We start from the raw sequence: 20,262 nt of genomic DNA, 5'->3' as shown, positions 1-20,262 counted from the left end.
AAGAGGACCTTTAAACTTGTAAAAGTTTGGATATGTGGATGGATGGAAACACGTCAGAGATTTGGGTCAAAAGTAATTCGTTTTTTATTCACAGTCATATGATTACAAAATCCACACTCCCACAAGAACAAAAAGTCACCGGCACAGTTTGTAAAAATGAAACACCTCGTCTTTTGCTGATCACTGATCTCCAACCTGTCAAATATTTAAAGACCCCATGAAATAGCCATAGTTTTCTTTATAGTTTTAAGAAAACATTTCATCTTTAGTGGGAACCTCATGTTGTACCAAAGGAGAACTTACGACTGACTACTGCTCTCTTCTTTCAAAGTAAGATTGATCGCAGTTTTATGTCCCCACTACAAGCTCTACCAAAAAGAATACACAGAGGCATCATGGTGGTGGTGGTTAACCATATACTTAGTACCATACTCACTATACATATCACATACTGTGACCACAATATTCTAGGTTTGAATATGTAAAAGGACTTTTGTTGAAGGTCACTTTTCCTCTCTCTCCACATTTTCTGTCACCTCTCCACCTTTGAATTAAAAGAAAAAATGCATGAATACAATTTCATGAATACAATGAATACAATGAGCACTATGTAATCAGTTTATACAGAGTACACTCTGTATAAACTGATTACATGGTGCTCATTATATGTTTCACACAGCTAACAATGAATGACAGTTCCTATATTTTATGTCAGTTTAGGGCAAACTCAATATAAACGATATACTGTATAAACTGCACTGTACTCTATTGCGTGTAACATGTTGACGCAACACATGACCTTTAACACTAAATCCAACCTTTTCTATGTTTACTACCTTTTTTCATTTTCAGCCAAGTTGGTATTTGTTCCTGTGCTGCCATTCAAATTCAGCTTTATTCCACTAAACAATAATCCAATTAACTTCAAACATAGAAAAAAGAATCAAAATAATGGTCTCGCATTATATAAACAGGTTTTCAAAATAAAAAGCAGCCCCTCGTTTTGATAGAAACTGACCTCATTTCTGAATTCTCCAGACCTCTTGCAGTAATATATTTTCTGTGAAAGTACTTTGTTGCCATTTGTTTAACAGCATTATCAAAAAACAGTTGAGTTAAAAAAAAGTGGATACAGCGTCATATGGATATAGCATGACACTCACAGATACTCATATGTAACTGTAACTCAAATCCAATAAACGTAATTAATGTACGTAATTTTGTTCGCAGTCAACAAGCTCCTGCTTTTTGCTCACCAATTTATGAGTTGATTGGTCAATATGTAGGTGATTTCTAGTGACAGACCACAGGGAAATATGGCACTTTTTTATAATGACAGTGAACACGACAAACACAACAAATAATGAAGACAGAAGGACATACAATGCAGAATGATATTAGCCTACCTGTTTTGTAGGCTACTTATTGACAATAAATGTAGCTTGTATAAGATATACTTGAGAGTTTATTCAGTTAATAATGTGGTGTGTTCTCCAATAAGCCAACGAGATGGCAGTATTAGAGCACAAATAGCAACCCTTGAATTCAGTGAAGCTACAATCTCCAAGGACATGAGTGATGTCACTTTTACATAAATCACCATAACTATCAAACTTAAAGTTTCCCACTAAAATTATCTTACCAATATTACTATGCTGTCTAATTTTTTTTTTGTGTTTGACAAAATAAAAAGGAAAGGAGGTGATCATTTACTTTTTTATTGTGTAGAGAATACAATCAGACAATCATGACTGCCACTTGATTAATTTCACACAGGAAATTTTCTGTTGAAAAAAAAGAAGCAAACCAAACCTAATGTTTCATAATTTCCATTCAGAATTGATGAAATCTAACTTTTCCTTATGAACATAACAGTTGCAATTATTGTGCATCTCAATTTGGGAACTTTACCTTAGAGTTTCAATTCAGTATACACCAAACCTCTGATGTAAGTCATTTGATTGTTGTTTTTGCAGGTCTCCTGATGACAGTTGTCAAGTAAACCACTGATGTCTCCACCTGCAGCAGTCACAGGTAAGATATTCATCATCCAAACAAAACAACACAAGTGATATTAGTTACCTATCATCACCATTAAGTAACCTTACCCTGCCAGTCAAGACACTGAAACAAAGGTGGATAGGAAATGCTTTGAAGAGAAACAGAATCGGGAGGGACACGCATGCTTAGCCCAATGTCAAACATCTACTTCTGTTTCAAGTTCACAGACCACTGAACAAACAAACTGGAAATTTAATAAGCCAAAGAGCATCATATCCTGTAGATATGCAGTCTTGGTCTTAGGTACCAAATTGCCAAAAGTTCTATTAAAATACGACACATATGGGCTGCTGATGCCTCATAAATAACTGGAATCAAATATCCAGATCCTTTCGGTATATCTTTAAAACAAAAATCAGAAGAATTGACATTCCTTTGATTCAGGGCATGAACTCCTTAAAAACAGATGGATTTGACGGTCCCTTAGTGCTGTTAACTGTACTGTGTCCTTTAAATATGTGCTTTACACTGCAAATCAATGACCCATATTGATCTACAAGCACTGATGTCGACCTTGAGTTTGTCTCCACATTTAATGTGACATTAGATTTGATGTTATTGAATTCTAACATATATATTTCTGACATATATTTCATGTGTTACTTTATCACCTATAAGTACACACAAGTTGGTGGTCAATAGCTTCTGCTTGTGTCTATCACATCCATTTTTCCAGCAGAAATATTTTCCTGCATCTGTTATTTTGACATTTACAAAGTGTACAGACTTCTTGGAATTCAGCAAGTCTGATTCTGGTCTTTGTTCAGAGTTCTTGGGTGCAGTTGTATTACTTGTGTCAAAAGTATATTTTAAGTCAGTCACTTCACCCAGACATTCATGAATATAACTGCTGCCTGCAATAACATCGACTGTCTCAAGAGTTTATATCAGAATCTCCTTTGAACAAAGGATTGACTTTGACAAACTCATAGAACTGGATACGCAAAGCAGTTGGTTATATATTTTGTTTTACAAAAACAAATGGACAATCACAGGGGGTCTGACCCATCTTCACTCTGATGACGGTGGGCAATTTATTCCAACAGTCGTCTTGAAAACAATATTCACACCAATAAAGGCCTTCATTATCTGTAAAACCTTTATTCTGGGACAGAGGAGCTTGTGAAGGTGTTCTAGTCTTAAGAGTTTTGCATCTCTCATGGCAACTCAAAGTTCAGAGTTTGACTCAGAGTTTGTTAACGTTCACTCTGGAACAGGCCTCACTCCTTCCAGTGTTGTCAGTATGACCTGGTGACATCTGCCACTCTAGCCCTTGAAATTTCATTGCAAATGGTGTGTCAACTCTGCCTACTCTGTTCACCATGCTGGTGACACAATGATGCAGACCCTTTGTTTTGTGCCTGACTTTATTATCCTGCAAACTTTCTGTGTTCAGAGTCTTTTCACCAAAAAAGCACCAACTTTACTGAACCGAGATGGAGTCAACTGAGGCTCTCGTGAAATTTTATTTGGGCTGGCCTCACATGAATCACTTGTTTGCTCTACTTTGTCTGGTTGCCATCATCTATACATTTGCCAACTTGTTTGTCCGGAGAAGAAATATACTTCAAAACTTCGAAGCTTTTCCAGGACCTCCATCACACTGGCTTTTCGGACATGTGAAGGAGGTAAGCTAACTCACCCACCCAGTAAGGCGCAACTTTGTGTTAAGTGTTATAGAACAGTACAGATAACTTCATTTTTTTAAACTTAAAGCTTTAGTTTAAGTTACACTTAAAGTTGGATTTATGCAGCGTTAAACTTTATTTTGACATTTTTTTTCTTATTTGTAGGTTCTTATATTCGAATAAGTGTCTTTGGGATTCACAGGAATGCAACTGTCTGGGAAAACCCGACCTGTAAGTCAAGATTATTTGATCCTAAACAAATGTTTTTGAAATGAAATAACTCACCTGTCACCCGCTCACTTCATGTTAAATTTTAATTAAGAGTGTGATCTCTCTTTTCTGTGGTGGCCCTGCACCCTACTTTTGCATAAAATGTTTTAAATAATAGATGTAACATTGTCATCAAATTGGTGCATACTTAATGCAAAATCCATAGTGCCGTAGTACCAGATGTCAACGTGTCATAAACTGCATGAAGTGATTCAATTCTCAGAGGAAAAATTAAGAAAATGTGGGACTGACTGGCATTTGCTTTTTCCATCTTGTGTCCACACAGGTCTTTGACCCACTGCGTTTCCTACCGGAGAATGCTTCCAAAAGGTCACCTCATGCATTCGTGCCCTTCTCTGCTGGTCCAAGGTTTGTCCTCACCTGATACCGTGTGACTGGCTCAGTCTATGGTTACTCTCTATCTGTTTATTTATCAGACAAAACTCTGCAGTACGTAGATGTGTCAATATGACAGTAACTGCTAATAATTCCTTCCTGACTCACGGTGGCAGGACGGCTTTCTTATGGAAGCAACCTGCGGTTTCCCCTGGCTAACACAGTTTGCTCTGTCAGCACTGTGGCTGTCAGCACTGGTTATTGAATTAGCTCCATTAGCTGCTAGCTGCCAGCTCAGCCACTTCCATGTAGAGAACTGTGTGCAGACTATCCCACCTCACACTCTGAACCATAGATATGCTCTGAATGTTGAATAAAACATCTTGTGCAGTGCCCATTCAAAACATGCCTGTTTGGAACAGGCAGATTACAAAGAAGGGCAGGTTAATTCCAAAACTGATACTTAGCTCAAAAGATTGCATCTACATCAAGATCAAACCTGTTGACCCACAAGGGAAACTACTATAGGGAAATGATGTCAGTGTTACTGTGTAACCCACTATCGTATATTCAGTGGTTGACAGTTTAACTTATAGTTTATGGTTGAGTTAGACCCAGGTCAGGTTAAAGCAATAAAGGTTTATCTAAACATTTTTTAGAGCCAACTAAAAGTTTGGCCGCCTTCTTTTGTACTCAACAAAGCTGATTTGAACTTTGCTTCTGTTTTATTTAGTAGTGTGCAAGGATCATTTTTAAACATTAACTATTTTATAGTATGTAACACCTAAAGACATTGCCGAGTTGAGTCAAAAGTAATTCATTTTTTATTTACAGTCATATGATTACAAAATCCACACTCCCACAAGGATGAAAAGTCACCAGCACAGTTTGTAAAAATGAAACACCTCGTCTTTTGCTGATCTCTGATCTCCAACCTGTCAATTATTTAAAGATCCCATGAAATGGCCACTTCAATTTTAAGAAAACAGCTCATCTTTAGTGGGATCCTTTTGTTGTACAAAGGAGAACTGACACTAACCACTATTATCTTCTGAATTGATTGATAGCTAACGGTTTTATGTCCCCACTACAAGCTCTACTAACAGAGAATACACAGAGGCGCCATGGCAGCCTTGTGGTTAAGATGCATACCATATACTGTGACCACAATATTTTAGGTGTGAAAACATTAGAGGACTTAAGTTGCAGGCTATTTCCTCTCCCTCTCTTCATTTCCTATCAACTCTTTGTCTTCTAATTAAAGCAGAAATGCATGAACACCATTTCATGGGACCCTTACATTTAGATTACACTGTGTATAAACCAAATACATAGTGCCCATTACGTGTTTTACATGGCTATCTATGAATATCTGCGTCTGTGCAAAGACAGTTCCTATATTTTACGTCAGTTTAGGGCAAACTAAATAGGAATGGTATACTGTATAAACTGCACTGTATTCTATTGTATGTAAAATATGTTGACACACCACATGACCTTTAAAACACTAAATCCAACCTTTTCTATTTTTACTATAATTTTGTATTTTTCAGCAAAGTTAGTATTTGTTCTTGTGATGCCATTCAAATTCAGTTTTATTCTACTAAACAACAATCCAATTAATTCCAAACATAGAAACAATAATCAAAATTAAAATTAAGCCTGCCTCACCGGTTTCATAGGATGCCACATGTGGATTCTGGCCAAGATTATGGTTTGTGCAGCAGGCCATAAACAATGATACCTGCAAGTCTGCAGCCAAATCTCACTGAAAACTCGCTGACCTTAATGCACAAGTCACCATCTAGTGGCCTGTTGACACTTCAGTTGATGTCATTTTGGTCTAACACACATATTGGAAATGTTTCACATTATATCAAGAGGTTTTGAAAAATAAAAAGCAGCCCTGTTTTTAGATAGAAACTGACTTCACGTTTGAATTCTCCTGACTTCTCACCGTAATGTATTTTATATAAAAGTACTTTTTGCCATTTGTCTAATAGCATTATCAAAACACTTGAGGAGTGAAAAAATGTTGAAACATGTTTAGTAGAAAAAAAATTTAACATAACATCAGAAAACATCAAAAACATAACTCTTGACCCATCATATCCATGTAGCCTGTCACTCACAAACATAAATGCCACTCTGACGTTTAAATGTTCACTGCCAAGTCCTGTCAATTTACATACATTTTGTTCCCAATCAACAACAGTCTACTGCTTGCAGGCCAATTTATTAAGTGAAATGGCAATATAGATGAAATCTTGTAACAGACCACAAGGAAATGTGGTGCCTTTTTATGATATCGATGAGTAACACAACAAATAAAATAAAAACATTTAGAAGTGAATGACTCCACCTCTGCCAGGTCACAGTCCCTGATGTATCTGCTGGTAACCTGAGAGTCAGCAGCTTTGAGAAAGCGGTTAGATGAGTAGTGAAGGGGTTGGTTTCTTGCCTGGCCAAGCTTCTTTGGCATACTTCTTTTTGCGTGGTTCGTTGTGGGTCTCTGGTAGGTAGGGGGCTGTGACAGGAGTGGGATTGAGTGTGACAGGGGGCTGGGGAGCCTCTGGGGCCAGGTCCACCTCTGGTGCTGGATTGGGGAAAGGCAGAGGTAGGCCTCCCTGCATGGCAACACCTCCTGGAGCTCCTGTTGGCTGGTTCTCATGACTGGTGGGAGGCAAGTCCCCATAAAGACCACCACCCAAGCTGTAGCCATGCATGCGTTTCGAAGTCAGGTCATCAAGACCCAGAGTGTTTTGTCCCTCTGATCTGCGTTTCTGGAGCAGGGATGATAAAGTATTAACTTCGTCATACATGTAGGGTTTCCCACAAATATTTTTTTTTGTGGCAGCACAAAAGCCACAATAAAAAAATCTGAAGCCACTTATTGATCTTTTATTTTTTGGAGCTGGACCGTCAGGCACTGTGAAAGTGAAACTTGGGCGTTAATTTTGCTGGGTCTAAAAGTTTGCATTCAATCGCCTCTGCAGCAGCTGCTCCTCTAATACATTGATCTGATCAGCTATGATTGGATCAACTATCAATTATTTTTCCCATGACTCAAACTCAACAAACTGCTGTTGATAAAAGAAGAACTAATTAAGAATTCTGTCTGTGCTGTTTTCATGGACCCACAAGAAAAAAATATCATTAGTCACGTGTTGCTACTACCAACAGTACATAATGTATAGTGTATTGAGAGGGGACTCCTATTAACTGTTGACACCGCTGAACTGCATAATGGATACAGCTCATTCTCAACGCTACAGTATGTTCAAGAACATAAAAAAGAGAGACCAGAGATGTTACATGATCGCAAACTCAAACATTTTAAGCATCAGTGATATAACTCACTGAATAATGCCTTTGTTCCAAGAAAAAGCCTGGTCCCAAATAGCTAGCTGTTAGTAAATTGTGTTTATAATCTAGCATTGCTAGGGTATGCAACTATGGCATGGCAGGTGTGCAATGTCCATTTGTGGAGTATTTTGGATATATGGTTCTCAAGAAAGCTGCAAGCAGCAATACTCAAGTCATTGGCACCGCACTAATTCTGAAAATACTTGTGCCATGCTCACCTAGTGAGTTATATGTTATAAATTATTGTTTTCGCCTAACCATAGCACTGGGTGACCAAACCACCCAACACAGAATAATTATTTATGGTCCTTCAACATTTTTTAATAACAAAGCCAAAGCTTACCTTGATGGGGATGACAGCAGTCTGGACCATGTTTCTAAAGCGTCCCACTGAGGGGTCTATATCCTCTGTAAGCATTTAAAGTACAAGTTTTACAATAATTTAATATTTAATTTTAAATAATTCACAAGATGACTATTCAGTGAGGAGATCAATCAACCATAAGAAAGTGTTTGGTTTGGCATTGTCAGTGAAAACAACACAGTGCTGTTTAAACAGAGTTATTTCTAGGTATAAGTATGTCTTTGTATGTATTTCAATACTGCCTTCACTGTGACTCATACCTGGGTTGATGATGGAATCCTCCTCATTGAAGGTAACCCTGGAGTTCCTCCGTTTCCTCTTAGGCCTCTGGATTTCCAGATTACCCTCCTCAATTGTCAGTAGGGAGATGCGCTTGTTGTGAGCTGTGTTGAACTCTGTCAGGTTCTGGCAAGATGCAGACCGGAAAGGAAAAATGCGGTTGCACTGATAAAGATATTGCTACATTACAACACGACAATGTACCAGACTAAGCAGAAAAATAACAGGTTACAACGTGAAACTAAGGAAAAAGTAAAGATAACTACCTTTTAATAACTAGGAAATAGGCGTAAACAAATCAAACATAAATGTTATTTGTTTGTAATAATACACATTATACAATCTGATCTGTGAGAGTTAAAATAAAATGCAAATATTACACTTTGTAGATGTAGCTACTTAAAAAAACAGCTGAAAAACACTAAATTACATTTTAAATATTGTTGTGCATCTATTTAACTGTAATTTGATGGTGAAACAGGGATCATTAATAAACAAGGTGCAGCCATTTTCTCTTTCTTTTATGTAGATGATGCTTGAGAGCATGACAATATTGTTATTATTGACAAACTAAATGTACCTCCAGTTCCGTCTCTTCCTCTGGAAGCCCGAGCAGTCCTTTCAGCTCCTCATCATCTCCTGTCTTACTGTCCCCAGAACCAGCGGTGCCTTGAGTTTGGGGTTTCTCTCTGATGGTGTAGGTCCTTGTTGAGGCCCCAAAAGATATTGTAGAGTCTATGGGAACTTGCTGAGGTTTGTGTGCCTCTAGACGAATGTGTCCAAGGAAAGTACCGTGTGCTAAAAGAGTGACAATCAAATGAATAAGTGTGCATATGTTAAGAGATTATTCATAGTTTTTAGATGTTATTATTACGGCAGTCCTGGTTGTAATGCATGTGTTGCAAAATGATCAGTTGCTTTGTCTAAATGTCATGAATTAAAAAAAGTCCATCAAATTTTCCTAAAGTCAAAAGTAAAATATTAAAAAGAGTTTGTTTGGTTGGCCAACAGTACAAATAAAAATAGATATTGCATTTACAGGGATATAAGACAAAGCTGGAAAACATCACATCTACAAAGCTAGAACTAGTTGATATATAGCATGTTTTTAATACAAAAATGTCTAAAACAGGTAACTGGTGATCAAATTGTTGTCTATTATTTTTTGTCCATCATCTAATAGAGTAATTATCTGACAGTTTTCACTCTAAATCTGTTTTTTCTAGCCAGTAAAAATAATTCATTGCAAGGGGAGGGGGAAAAATCAACACAACTTAATGTCAAGGTTTTGCTTTCTATTATTGTATTTATACACAGCCACTATGTATACATTTTTCCATTTAATAATTTATTATTATTATTGCAAGTACAAATTAAATTTTTATTGGCCTACTGTTAAAAACAAACAAACAATCGCTTTATCAGTCCACTAACTACATGTTGCTGTGATGAAAACGACTGAAGTCAGGTGAACGGACTGAAACCTTTATCTTGTTAGATAGAAGTGATGTTTACAAAGTTTTTTTTTCCTTAATCTGAAGTTGAAAAAATGTAGCAAATAGTAATATACTGCAATACGTTACTGCTATTCTATTATTGTGATAATATTGTGGTAAATCCCACCCTTTATTTGCTGTACGTCATTTCTATTAGATTTTCAGCCCATTGCATGTGTGTGTCAAACCATTCCAGAAACTGCTTTTAAATACAAAATGAGTATACAAGTACGGTTGTGAATGATGTCTTACTGCTGTTGAGGTCTATGAGAAAGACCCTTTTCAGGTGTTTGTGGTACACCAGGGCAGCGTGGACACGAGAGCATGACTGATGGTCGATGGTGAAATCACACCAGTCAGGGTTCCTCCCAAACAAGTAGTACTTCTTTTCATCTATGATCAGTTTCTACAGGAAAAGATTGTATTAGTGAATGTAGGTCATTCAAAAACCGGTGAAAACATCTGTTTAACAGTCTGCGATGTCTCTGTGCCTCTGAGCCATAACTTAACAGTGTTGCTTCCCACTGAAAAGCTTAAATCTCAGGGCTGCTGCTGCTCTCGCACCGTTTGAAGCCATGCAGCCATGGAGGATCCCAGTGTGCAACACACATCTGAGACAAGGTGGACTGTCAGGCTCGTATCTGGTGCATTAGCTCCCACAGTATTATCTAGTTCATGCTTTACCACAAGTACTTAAATAACGTGTAAGTAATAATGCCCCAGCTTCCAGTTACCTCCATCAGTTTGTCTCCCTTCATCACGTCTAAATGGAGCCCCTGAGGCGGCTTGCCTGCCCTGAAAGACAACAGTTTGAGGACGTTTTAAGTATTTGATGGTCTTCACACCGGATATTTAAGCAATTTTTATCATTACACGCGATCACTGAATAGCATATTACCATTTCCCTTTGTTTACTTAACGATTTATTCATAAAAACGACTGCTTGGACCCGAGCAGTTCACGTTTACAGCGGTCGTCATCTTGCTAACGTTTTTGCAAGAGCAATGTTATCACAGACCAAGACAAAGGCTAAAATGTGCGATCTGTATCACTAAATCCCTTGTGTTCATAACTGACACTTTAAAATTAAAACTATGAAGCGTCTTTTCTGTCAAAAACGAAAAAAACTATAAAATTAAAACACCCAACATTTGTAAACTGATAGCAGCGTTAACGAGTTAGCTTGCTAGCTTGCCTGGTTGCTAACACTAGCTACAGTAATGGTTAGCTTCTCTCTGAGAAAAACGTGAATGATATTAATAAGGGAACGCCGTTTTGCTCATTTGAGTCTGATGTTGCATTGCGAGCAAACGGTTATAACTTTAACATGTGCATTTTCTCACCATGTTGGACAATCAAAAGGAGGAGCACTTTCTTTGCTTGTTTTAGTCGCCATCTTGCCTCATCTTCTCATGGCTGAGCTGCATGGTGGGTAATCGCGGCTCTGGGTTACCGGGAGTTGTAGTTTTACAATCCTAACACATAGCATCCAGATTTCACAAACAGTTAATAAAATATATTATTTCCCCAATTTAAAAAGAACTCGACTGGGTTATTACTATTATCATGCTATCAATGTGCTAACTTAAAGTGAGATAAATCACGGTAAGGGACGGTTTATTATTATTATAATAAGGTGGAGTGTTTGGTGCAAAACGGGGGAGGCATGTCAATTATTTTTTAAGCACTAGTGAGGGATTTGTGTTTTTAATTATGGCATAGGGGCCCTCCCACATTCAATTATAATAGTGGGTTTTTTGTTTTGTTTTTTGTTTTGTTTTGTTTTGTTTTGTTTTGTTTATTTTAAATATTCACTGAGCCCCAGGTCCTGGTGGCGTCTTTCAAAGACATGTTTTATTTAACATGGCCATAATTAACCCATTTATATTATAGCCAGAAACTGTAAAAACAGAAATCATTGTTGGATTTTATTATTTTTTTTTACAGTTCTTGGGCACATCATACACAATGTAGGTGCCTGTCTTAAAAATTACGTAATTCTCTGGGTGTCATTTACAATTTTGGCCAAAATAAACAGTTTGCACTAAGAGGGAGGGTCATATATTGTCTCCCAGTTTGTCATTGAGCTTCAAGGAAAAATGCTTGTCACCAAAAAAAAAAAAGTCACATCCAAGCCAACCCCTCTGAGAAATTCAAGTCTCAAATACTTTCAATGCCCTCAATAACCACTAGAGGTCATTGGAGGCCAGATTTCTTACCATATTTTAGCAGCCATGTGCTGCAGAACAATGGTTTTGAAATGTATGCCTTGTGTTGTTCTGATAAACAGCTGGTAGCTTGGAAACTAGAACAACCCAAGTTTCTCACATGTGTTTTTGTTGCAAGAATCATGCACCACAGTTTTATGTGGAAAGTGTTGTGGATTTTTTTCAGATACAATGAAGGCTGCCTCATCAAGTCACAGGGGTGGGAGGAGGCAGAGTTTACTGCACATCAACAGAAGGAAGTGAATATATATTTTTTTTTCTATGAAGTGTCAAAGGTGGTTTTGGAGGGTAAACACCATATTTGTATGATGTGTTATGAAGCACTTTGAAGTGACCAGTATATATTTGGATTGGCAGGTGGTACAGTTACTAAAATTAAATTACTCAGGGAGCTCAGGGAAGAGAGTATGTCCTTCCTCTCAAGAATCAGTTATTTTTGTTGTGTTTTGGCATCAGTGCTGTGCAACAGACTGGGAGAGATTTTATATTTGGCCCTGTAGAATTTGTCCACATTGTTTCTACATGACACAAAAAAATTGTGTTTGGTCAAAGCATGAAGTTGTTCATCTGCTTGACAGGCAAAAGCAAAATTAGGTGTTTTGGATCTTTTAGCCCTTAAAACAGTGTCAGTTGTTAAAAGATTTTGTCTATTTAAAAGTAGAGCACATTATCCCTTAGGATCGCCTTGTGTGCACATTGCAATATTTGCAGGTCCCAAACTCACTCACACACATACGCAAATTCTCACACATTTCCTTATAAGGGCATAAATCTTAGAGTATCTCAGTCTATTTTCTTTGGGTGACAGAAATTCAAGACCTTATGTCACAATTAATTAAATGAGTAATCTATCAGACATAATCTTTAACAACTCCACAGTATAACAGTCCTATCACTTGTCCTCCGCCTGTGAATGCAAACATAGTGTGCAAATAGCTCCTGTGACTTCCTCATTCACTTTTGTGGTTTTTTGAGTGAGAAAGCAACCTCCTTTCATGCGTCGCTTGCCATTTGCTGTCTGACTTCATTTTTGATTGCAGTACACTGAGGCAGCAGGGATGGCAGGGGTGACTGCTTTGCCACTTCAACAGTTCATTGCTTCATTGGACAACTCCTGTCTGCCAAAAATTCTTCAAGTTTGCTCTGGGGTGTATTTCCAAGGTAGGTAGCCTATTTTGATTGTTTTAGTCATTGTGAACTGAAAATGTTAGATGACAACAAAGCTAAAGAGATAAAAGATTATCTGACGAGATTAGATCGCTACACATTGCTATGTGTCTGGATTTCTTTGTAGCGATTGCATATATGTTTATATTAATGCCGTGTACATGTTTCATTCCTTTCTCAACCCCAAATCAGACATTGCTGTAGTAATATTAACACACAATATATCTACTCATTATTGAGTGTGTTGATCTCATTCAGTTCCTTCTTTGCTCTACTTTTCACTCTCCGTTTCAGGGTCTATATATGAAATTTCTGGGAGTGAAGTGTGCTTTTCTACTGGAGACCTAATAAAGGTCATTGGCGTTGAGCTCCTATCAGTTTGCTGTGAAGACATCAGCAACAATGAGAAGTTTGAGCTGCCTATCAACCACACAGGTTAATCTGAACAACAGACAAGATTTTTGTGAGAACAGCTATTTTTGTTTCGTGGCCAACCACTGAGACTTGTTTGTTGCTGTTTCAAAGGTTTGTTCAAGATTGTTCCGGAAAAGATGCCGTACAGCACAATCGAAGAGATGGTGAGCCTGAGGCCCATCGGCCTTGAGTCCAGCCTCCCCTTCACTTTTACCAGCTGCTCCAAGATGACGATCGGCAATTTTACACTGGGGGCCAACAGAGCTTTGACTGTGCTCTCCATCGAGCGGCATGAGGGTGCAGAGGATCAGGTACGCTGCCATGTTCGAGGACAACAGGAAGCCTCTGCAGAGGTGTGCATCCCACTCTCCTCCCAAGGGGAATTCAGAGAGTGTGAAAGCGAGGAGCGCTTCACTCTGCAAGAGATCATGTCCTCACCCTTCCTGCGAAGTCGAAGATTTTGTCTCATCAACACCACAAAGTGTGATCAGCCCCTTCACCTCAGTCCGATATACCAGGTCCACGCCATCATGAACTGTGAGAATGACGCACTTTTTGAATTTTTATTTACTCAAGTACTGCACTTAAATATGATTTTGAAGGACTTTTACTTCAGTGCTTCCCTCTTATGCTACTTTATACTATGCTACGTTTGAGAGGCAAATATTACACCTTTACTGCTATATCTATTTCGTTTGTAGTTTTGGACAGATTAAGATTTTACAAAACCACACATGTAGATTTTGGGGGAGATGCAGGAGACACATCCACTTCAATATATAGAACATATGCATTTGGCTCCCTCAACAGAAACACAAAAGTAGCATAGACTTTGATTTTGACAGATTTAAAGACATTTACATCATAAATGAATGCAGAAAAGGCACAAATTGGTGCACAAAAATTCACCAGAATCCAGGAAATGATGTGTTTAATGGTCACAATTTTAAAACAGGTAGAATAAAGACAGATTGGCAGGGAAGAGGTAGTCAGAATTTTTTAAGATTAAATTACTCAACAGTAAATAAATACATTAAAATTAGCATCAATTTGGCCAACATGAATACATTAGTGATCAGTACTATAATATACTTTATTATAGTTTAACACTAACAGGAATAGTCTTTCTGCATAATGAGTGCTTTTACTTTTTACTTTACTGAGAATTTAAAGGGGTAGTTCAGGGTGTTTGAAGTGGGGCTGTATGAGATACTTATGTATAGTCAATGTATTGCATACAGTAGCTGGCGGTTGGCACACTCCCAATTTGCAGAAACCGACAGGGGCGTGCACCCCATAGGGGTTGATATTAAAGCATAGTTTAGCCACTTTAAAAAAAAAGCCCTGCCTAAAAAAATCAATATCAGTCTAAGTGGATTCTATATTTCAAATATTTTCACAGCTTTACCCCCCTGTCACACATAAACTGGCTCAGTGAATGTGACAAAGAGGAGGTCCACACAAGATATTTAGTAAAAACAATTAAAATTTATTAAACTAGGACATACAAAAATTAACAAACCAAACCAAAACCGCTATGTAGGGTAAATGTCTGCAGGAGTAAGGGAGAGAACAAGTAAACACCTGGGCTGGCTTTTATAGCTGGGAAGGCCCAGCTGAGCGTTATCATGCTAACGACCCTCTTATATTGGGAAGTTGCCCGATGAGACTGGCTATGACAGCCTCCAAGACAGAGGGTGGGCATAACACAGCCTTTCCCTTTGGCACTGTATTTCTCATCTGCTGCCAGTCAGCTGTCTTGATCAGTAAGTGCTGTTAGCAGCTGTTGAAAATACTCTCAATACGGCATCCATTTAGACTGATGTATTTTTTAGGTGGGCCTTTTTTTATAGTGACTAAAACACGTACAGTGTGGTAATGCTGAGTTGTAAGGTGCGCACCCTGTCTGTTTCTGCAAACTGGGAGCATGCCAACCACCAGCTACTGTATGTAATATACTGACTAAACATAATTATCTCATATAGCCCCACTTCAAAAATCCTGAATTATCACTTTAGGTTTATTTTGCTGGTGATTAAACATGGCTGTACTTTCATTGAGGTAGATTTTGAATGTAGGTGTATTTTCACATTATATTTTCTACTTATACAAGCAGTACTTTTACTTCCATCACTGATAAAGCCCGCTGTACTCTGATTTCAGTTAATTCAATTTAATCATTTGATTTCATCATCAAGTTCCTTATCATTTCTCGTTTTTTTTTTTTTTTGCACAGTGAGGAAGAACGTGTTGAAGTTTCCGTCCAGCTTAGAAGTGGATGTGATCGATGTCACTGAGCTGTGTCAGGATGTGAGTTTTGTGACCCCGCTCAGTCTGACGGAAATCCACTCCCAGCCAGAGGAGTCCTTCCCTGCCGTAGTGGAGATACTGGAAGGTCCAGAGACCCACTCTCTGTTCAAGTGCAGCTGGCTGAAAGAGCTTAGCAGGAGCAGCCGCCTGATTTTCCACAAGAAAGGAACCTCAGCCATGATTTTACTGTCTAGCTTGAAGAGCCGAAAGGCACAGCAGTACTTCCTGGTATCTCAGCAATATGGTGGACGATTTCGGAGGCGGCCAAGAGAGTTTAATTCAGTGTATGAGCTGCATGTCGCTTCAGTCCAGGCCCCGGGGCTGAAGGTCAGCGTAACAAGGAACTGTGAGGAAGTTGAGGAGGAGGGCTGGCCTGCTCTCAGTGTGGGGGAACAACTGCAGGTTGTCCGCTATGAAACGATGGAGGTACCTTGCGGAAGCAGCAAGGGAGAGAAGCAGTCCGTCGAGGCTCTTTTGTGTCAGCGTCTCCAAGATCCGGATGATGGGGATGATGATGAAGATGATGAAGAGGAGGTGAAGCAGAAGGATGAGACAGAGGAGATTCTTCTGCCTCTGCATATGCAGGGTCACTTTGTGGAGGTACTAAGTGATAACAAGAAGTACAAACTCAAGGACTTGGGGCTGGAGTTCAGTTTGCCCCTGGATGTTAAAGTGGTGAGCAGGGATACTGAACTCGACTCAGATCCGCTGGTAGGGCTTGCATGTCTCAGAATTGAGGGGGCAATGTTAGAGCCCGTCATCCAGGCAAGCTTCTCACACAGGCCAGACCACTGTTTCGAGATCCCAATCCAGTGGCTCTCTATGTCTGTCTTTTTTACCAAGGACCCCCTCCCATGGCCCAGCAGTCATCAGCCTACATGCCGCACGGACAGGGTTACCGAGGTGACAGACACATTCTTTTACGAATTTCGCAAAAAGGGGAACTCAGATGCAGCTCCTCCACCTCGACCACCGAAGCGAAATCTGTCATCTTCAACGTCTTGCAAAAAATCATCAAAACCCTCAAAAAAAACATCAAAGAAAGACAAGTCCAAGCATGGAGCAGACAAAAGCATCCCGACCAAGGAGTTAGCCAATTTGACTTTAAATAGCAAAAGAAGGCCCCCAGCTCCCCCACCTCCAGTAAGTATTTCATTTCATGCTGGGCGTAGATTTCAGGAGGGACGCAGGGGACATGTCTCCCTCAATAAAAATTAAAATATAAAATATTTAAATATAAAAACATGAATAGTAGGAGTCTTTTATTTTGACCAAAAAAAAGGAAATTTAGCACATCATAAATTTGTGCATAAAAGGCACAAATTGGTGCAGAAAAATCCACCAGACTGCAAGAAATAAAGTGTTTGATGGTAAATATTTTCTGGTGGAGGATCCCCCAACCCTTCATTGTATATACACTCCCCAATATAGAAACAAAACCTACACTCTTGAGTGTTTTACAGTCTCAAAAACTATTTAGAATCAATCATGGTCGACCTCATTTTTAACATGTCTTCTTGTCACAGGTCTCATGCTATTCTTTAAAAACCACAGAATTACTTTTGTTTGTGAGAAAGACGTTTCTCACAATGTCACTTTCAGGAAATCCCAAACTGTTTCACACTATGCAAAGACATGATGCTTCCACTTTTCACTAAGGTAAAGAAATGACGTGTGTAATAAAGCTGAATGTTTCTGACTTCCTCTTATTGCACAGGCTATCTCAGATGATCAGCCTCCACCAGTCGTACCACGAAAGCAGTCGGCTGAAATGACAACAGGCAAGGCTCTGCCAAACACATATGTACAAATGGAGGAGTCGAGGATAAAAGGTGAGGCTCTCACTGCAGAAACATGCAGGTTTCAGCCATACTTGCAACACTTAAAGCATCATTCTGATGGTAATCTATAGTTCTTATAATTGTAACAAAAAGACCAAAACCAACAATACTTGGTAGTTTGTAATAAATATTACTCAAGCAGACAGGGGCGTTTCTAAAGGGAGGAAGAGTGGGACTGATTATCCAATGGGAGAGTAGGGTACTCAAAAAGTCTGGCATTAATAAAAAGTTGGGTTTTGTTTTCTTTTTTTAAATTTATTTAAATTCATTTAATTTAATTAAAGCCATAACCAAATTCAATTCAATTTTCAATTCCTACTATAAAGATTGAACTTTTTATTTTGGAAGCTCTCTGATGCCATCCTCCCCCCTTAAAGGCGCAAATGGTTTAGTCCGCCCTGTACCAGGATTCATTTCTAAATTCAGCTAGAGTCCAGTGAGTGACTGCTTATGTTGCTGGAGCCCCAACTTAGATTGTCAGGGTTCTGAAAAGGAAAGAAAGAAAGCAAAAGTAAAGAAAGCAACAAAAAAAAAAACCAACAAAGGACCCAGAAACTGGTGCTATGCCCCTGCAAATAGAAACTCATAAAGCATTTGTCTGACACTGTTTTTAGATGCAGTCTGATACACATTTGATGCTCTAGTAAATATATAAGGCACCAGGACAATGTATGGGGCTTTGACTCACACTACAGTGCCTACATTCATGTAGACAAGGAAGTGACTCATTTGTGACTCATTTAAGCACTTTTTATATTTTCTGATTCATCAAATTTTTCGTTTGCTTTTTCATTGGATTTATTTGATAAATATGAAATATTGCACATTTCTCCCCCAGTGAAACAGTGTGAAGTTGAAGCAAATGTGGACAGCGACCATGACTATGAAATTGTGGATGAGACATTCACAAAGATGATGAAGAAAGCACAAGCAAATGTCATGTATTACTAAAATTCATGTTCTGTCGCAACGTCAAATACAAAATACGTGCAGAGGGATCTTAATTTAAAAGTGACTGAAGAACATGACATATCACAGTTATTGAGCTGTCCTATCTTGAATAATTTTATGTCAGTGTATGAATGCATAGTCTTATACTGAGATTTAGAGTCAGACCAAGCAAGCTGTCAATTAAATCCTATAATATTATGTTATGCGTTTTGATTTTGTGCCAAAAACAACTTGTGTAACATAGATATTTCAGTTATATCTTAAATTATTCAGGTCAGCAATCTGCATCTGTGATGAGATCATGTGCAAGATTTGTAGCACCCCGCAGAGCTTTTGGTGACTGGTGACATGATTGGGTCACCCTACTGTTTTTCTACCAATGTGAACACAAAGTGCAGGTTTGGCAAAAGCACTGGCACTAGCAAATGTTTCACTTCACAACTATTTGAGGTCAAGGCAACATCCTCTAGAGCATTACAAATTATACAATGACACCACTGTTTGTGATGTGGTCAGTGAAACACTTTGTTCAATCATTTCTGCGCTTCATCCTCTTAAAGGTTGTACGAGGCTATGGCTGTGTCACATATGGTAGACAACCCACAAACTCTGAACAAATGCTGCCGTAGTTTTTAGAGTTGTAGTATTTGCTGAAATATCATACTATTGTACTTTTTGGTCAAACTTGTTAGCTATAGATTTAACCATGTAGTAGTTTTGGAAGATGTAGCTTGTGGTTTTGTAAACATTACGTGACGCCACAAACAACCTTCAAAATAACCAGAGTTATATCAACACCTTGTTTTCTCTAAAATGTATATTTATAAGCTTCACAGAAATAGTACTGGGTACATTTTATTGTGCAGTCGTTGAATGTACAAGGCACTCTCTTCCAGTAAATGCAAACTCTAAACAGTGAGGCTTGAATTAGTCCTCGCTGGGCGGCAACAGTCTTAGCCACAAAGAACACAAAATGGCACTTCTCCAGCTTCTCAGATGGTCAAAACCTTCAAATAGCAGAAGCTCTGCCCGCTGTCACAGCAAACTAATGATCTAAGAGTACCACACATTTTGTCAAATCCTGTTTGGTTTTACTTTGTATTTCATTGAAATGACTCACTGATGATTTTAAGTCACTGCTAAAGAAACAACAAAATAGCCAATAGAAATATATTCTGCATGCCATTTCCATTTTAAAGTTAAAGGTATTATTGCCATTACAAACATGCTGTCATTACTTTGTCTTGAGTGTTATTTTTTTGTACTAAAGACATCCATAATCATAAAATAATTTCTTAAAAGCTGTCTCAGAATCCTCTCAGGGTTTATTCAAACTTTGTAACAATTCTGCATCACATGTGACCCTAGCATACAAGATGCGACGCTCCGTTCATGGTGGCACAGCTAAAAGTTGTGAATACAAATGTAAATAAGGCTATTTCTGTATTTTAATAAATGTGCTTGTTTGCATTTCTTTGTGGGAATGGGATGCAGATGTGACTGTCTTAAATTACTGTTCAATCCAACAAAATGTGGAAAAGTGATTATGGC

The 20,262-nt window shown here is 38.4% G+C and overlaps 2 protein-coding genes and 1 long non-coding RNA gene across 3 annotated transcripts in view; 2 read left to right on the top strand and 1 right to left on the bottom strand.

Annotated features, from left to right (window-relative positions):
* The window catches only part of LOC148188259 (uncharacterized), a 39,482-nt gene extending 35,637 nt beyond the window's left edge, over window positions 1–3,845 (top strand). The window contains exons 3-4 of the long non-coding RNA XR_015777920.1: window positions 1,977–2,034; window positions 3,458–3,845. This is a non-coding gene — a long non-coding RNA (uncharacterized LOC148188259). The remainder of the gene's footprint in view (window positions 1–1,976; window positions 2,035–3,457) is intronic.
* Window positions 3,846–5,096: 1,251 nt separating this feature from the next.
* On the bottom strand, window positions 5,097–11,281 carry ppp1r8b (protein phosphatase 1, regulatory subunit 8b). The gene is made up of 7 exons (XM_042490828.2): window positions 11,144–11,281; window positions 10,535–10,595; window positions 10,053–10,206; window positions 8,885–9,102; window positions 8,286–8,430; window positions 8,005–8,069; window positions 5,097–7,078 (listed from the first exon to the last, which is right to left on the bottom strand). The coding sequence occupies exons 1-7, from the start codon at window positions 11,194–11,196 to the stop codon at window positions 6,725–6,727; spliced, it is 1,050 nt and encodes a 349-aa protein (XP_042346762.1). The 5' UTR covers window positions 11,197–11,281; the 3' UTR covers window positions 5,097–6,724.
* A 1,698-nt stretch (window positions 11,282–12,979) lies between these two features.
* themis2 (thymocyte selection associated family member 2) lies at window positions 12,980–20,181 on the top strand. Its single transcript, XM_042490647.2, has 6 exons — window positions 12,980–13,189; window positions 13,490–13,630; window positions 13,721–14,146; window positions 15,846–17,062; window positions 17,637–17,751; window positions 18,599–20,181. Exons 1-6 carry the CDS (start codon window positions 13,087–13,089, stop codon window positions 18,709–18,711), a joined length of 2,115 nt encoding a protein of 704 aa, XP_042346581.2. The 5' UTR covers window positions 12,980–13,086; the 3' UTR covers window positions 18,712–20,181.
* The last annotated feature ends 81 nt before the right edge of the window (window positions 20,182–20,262 follow it).

This window comes from Plectropomus leopardus, chromosome 11 (assembly GCF_026936395.1).
Source record: "Plectropomus leopardus strain MGB_pleo_1.0 chromosome 11, ASM2693639v1, whole genome shotgun sequence".
NCBI classification, from domain to species: domain Eukaryota; kingdom Metazoa; phylum Chordata; class Actinopteri; order Perciformes; family Serranidae; genus Plectropomus; species Plectropomus leopardus.
Note: the sequence above shows the minus strand (reverse complement) of the source record. Positions and strands in the feature narration are given on the sequence as shown.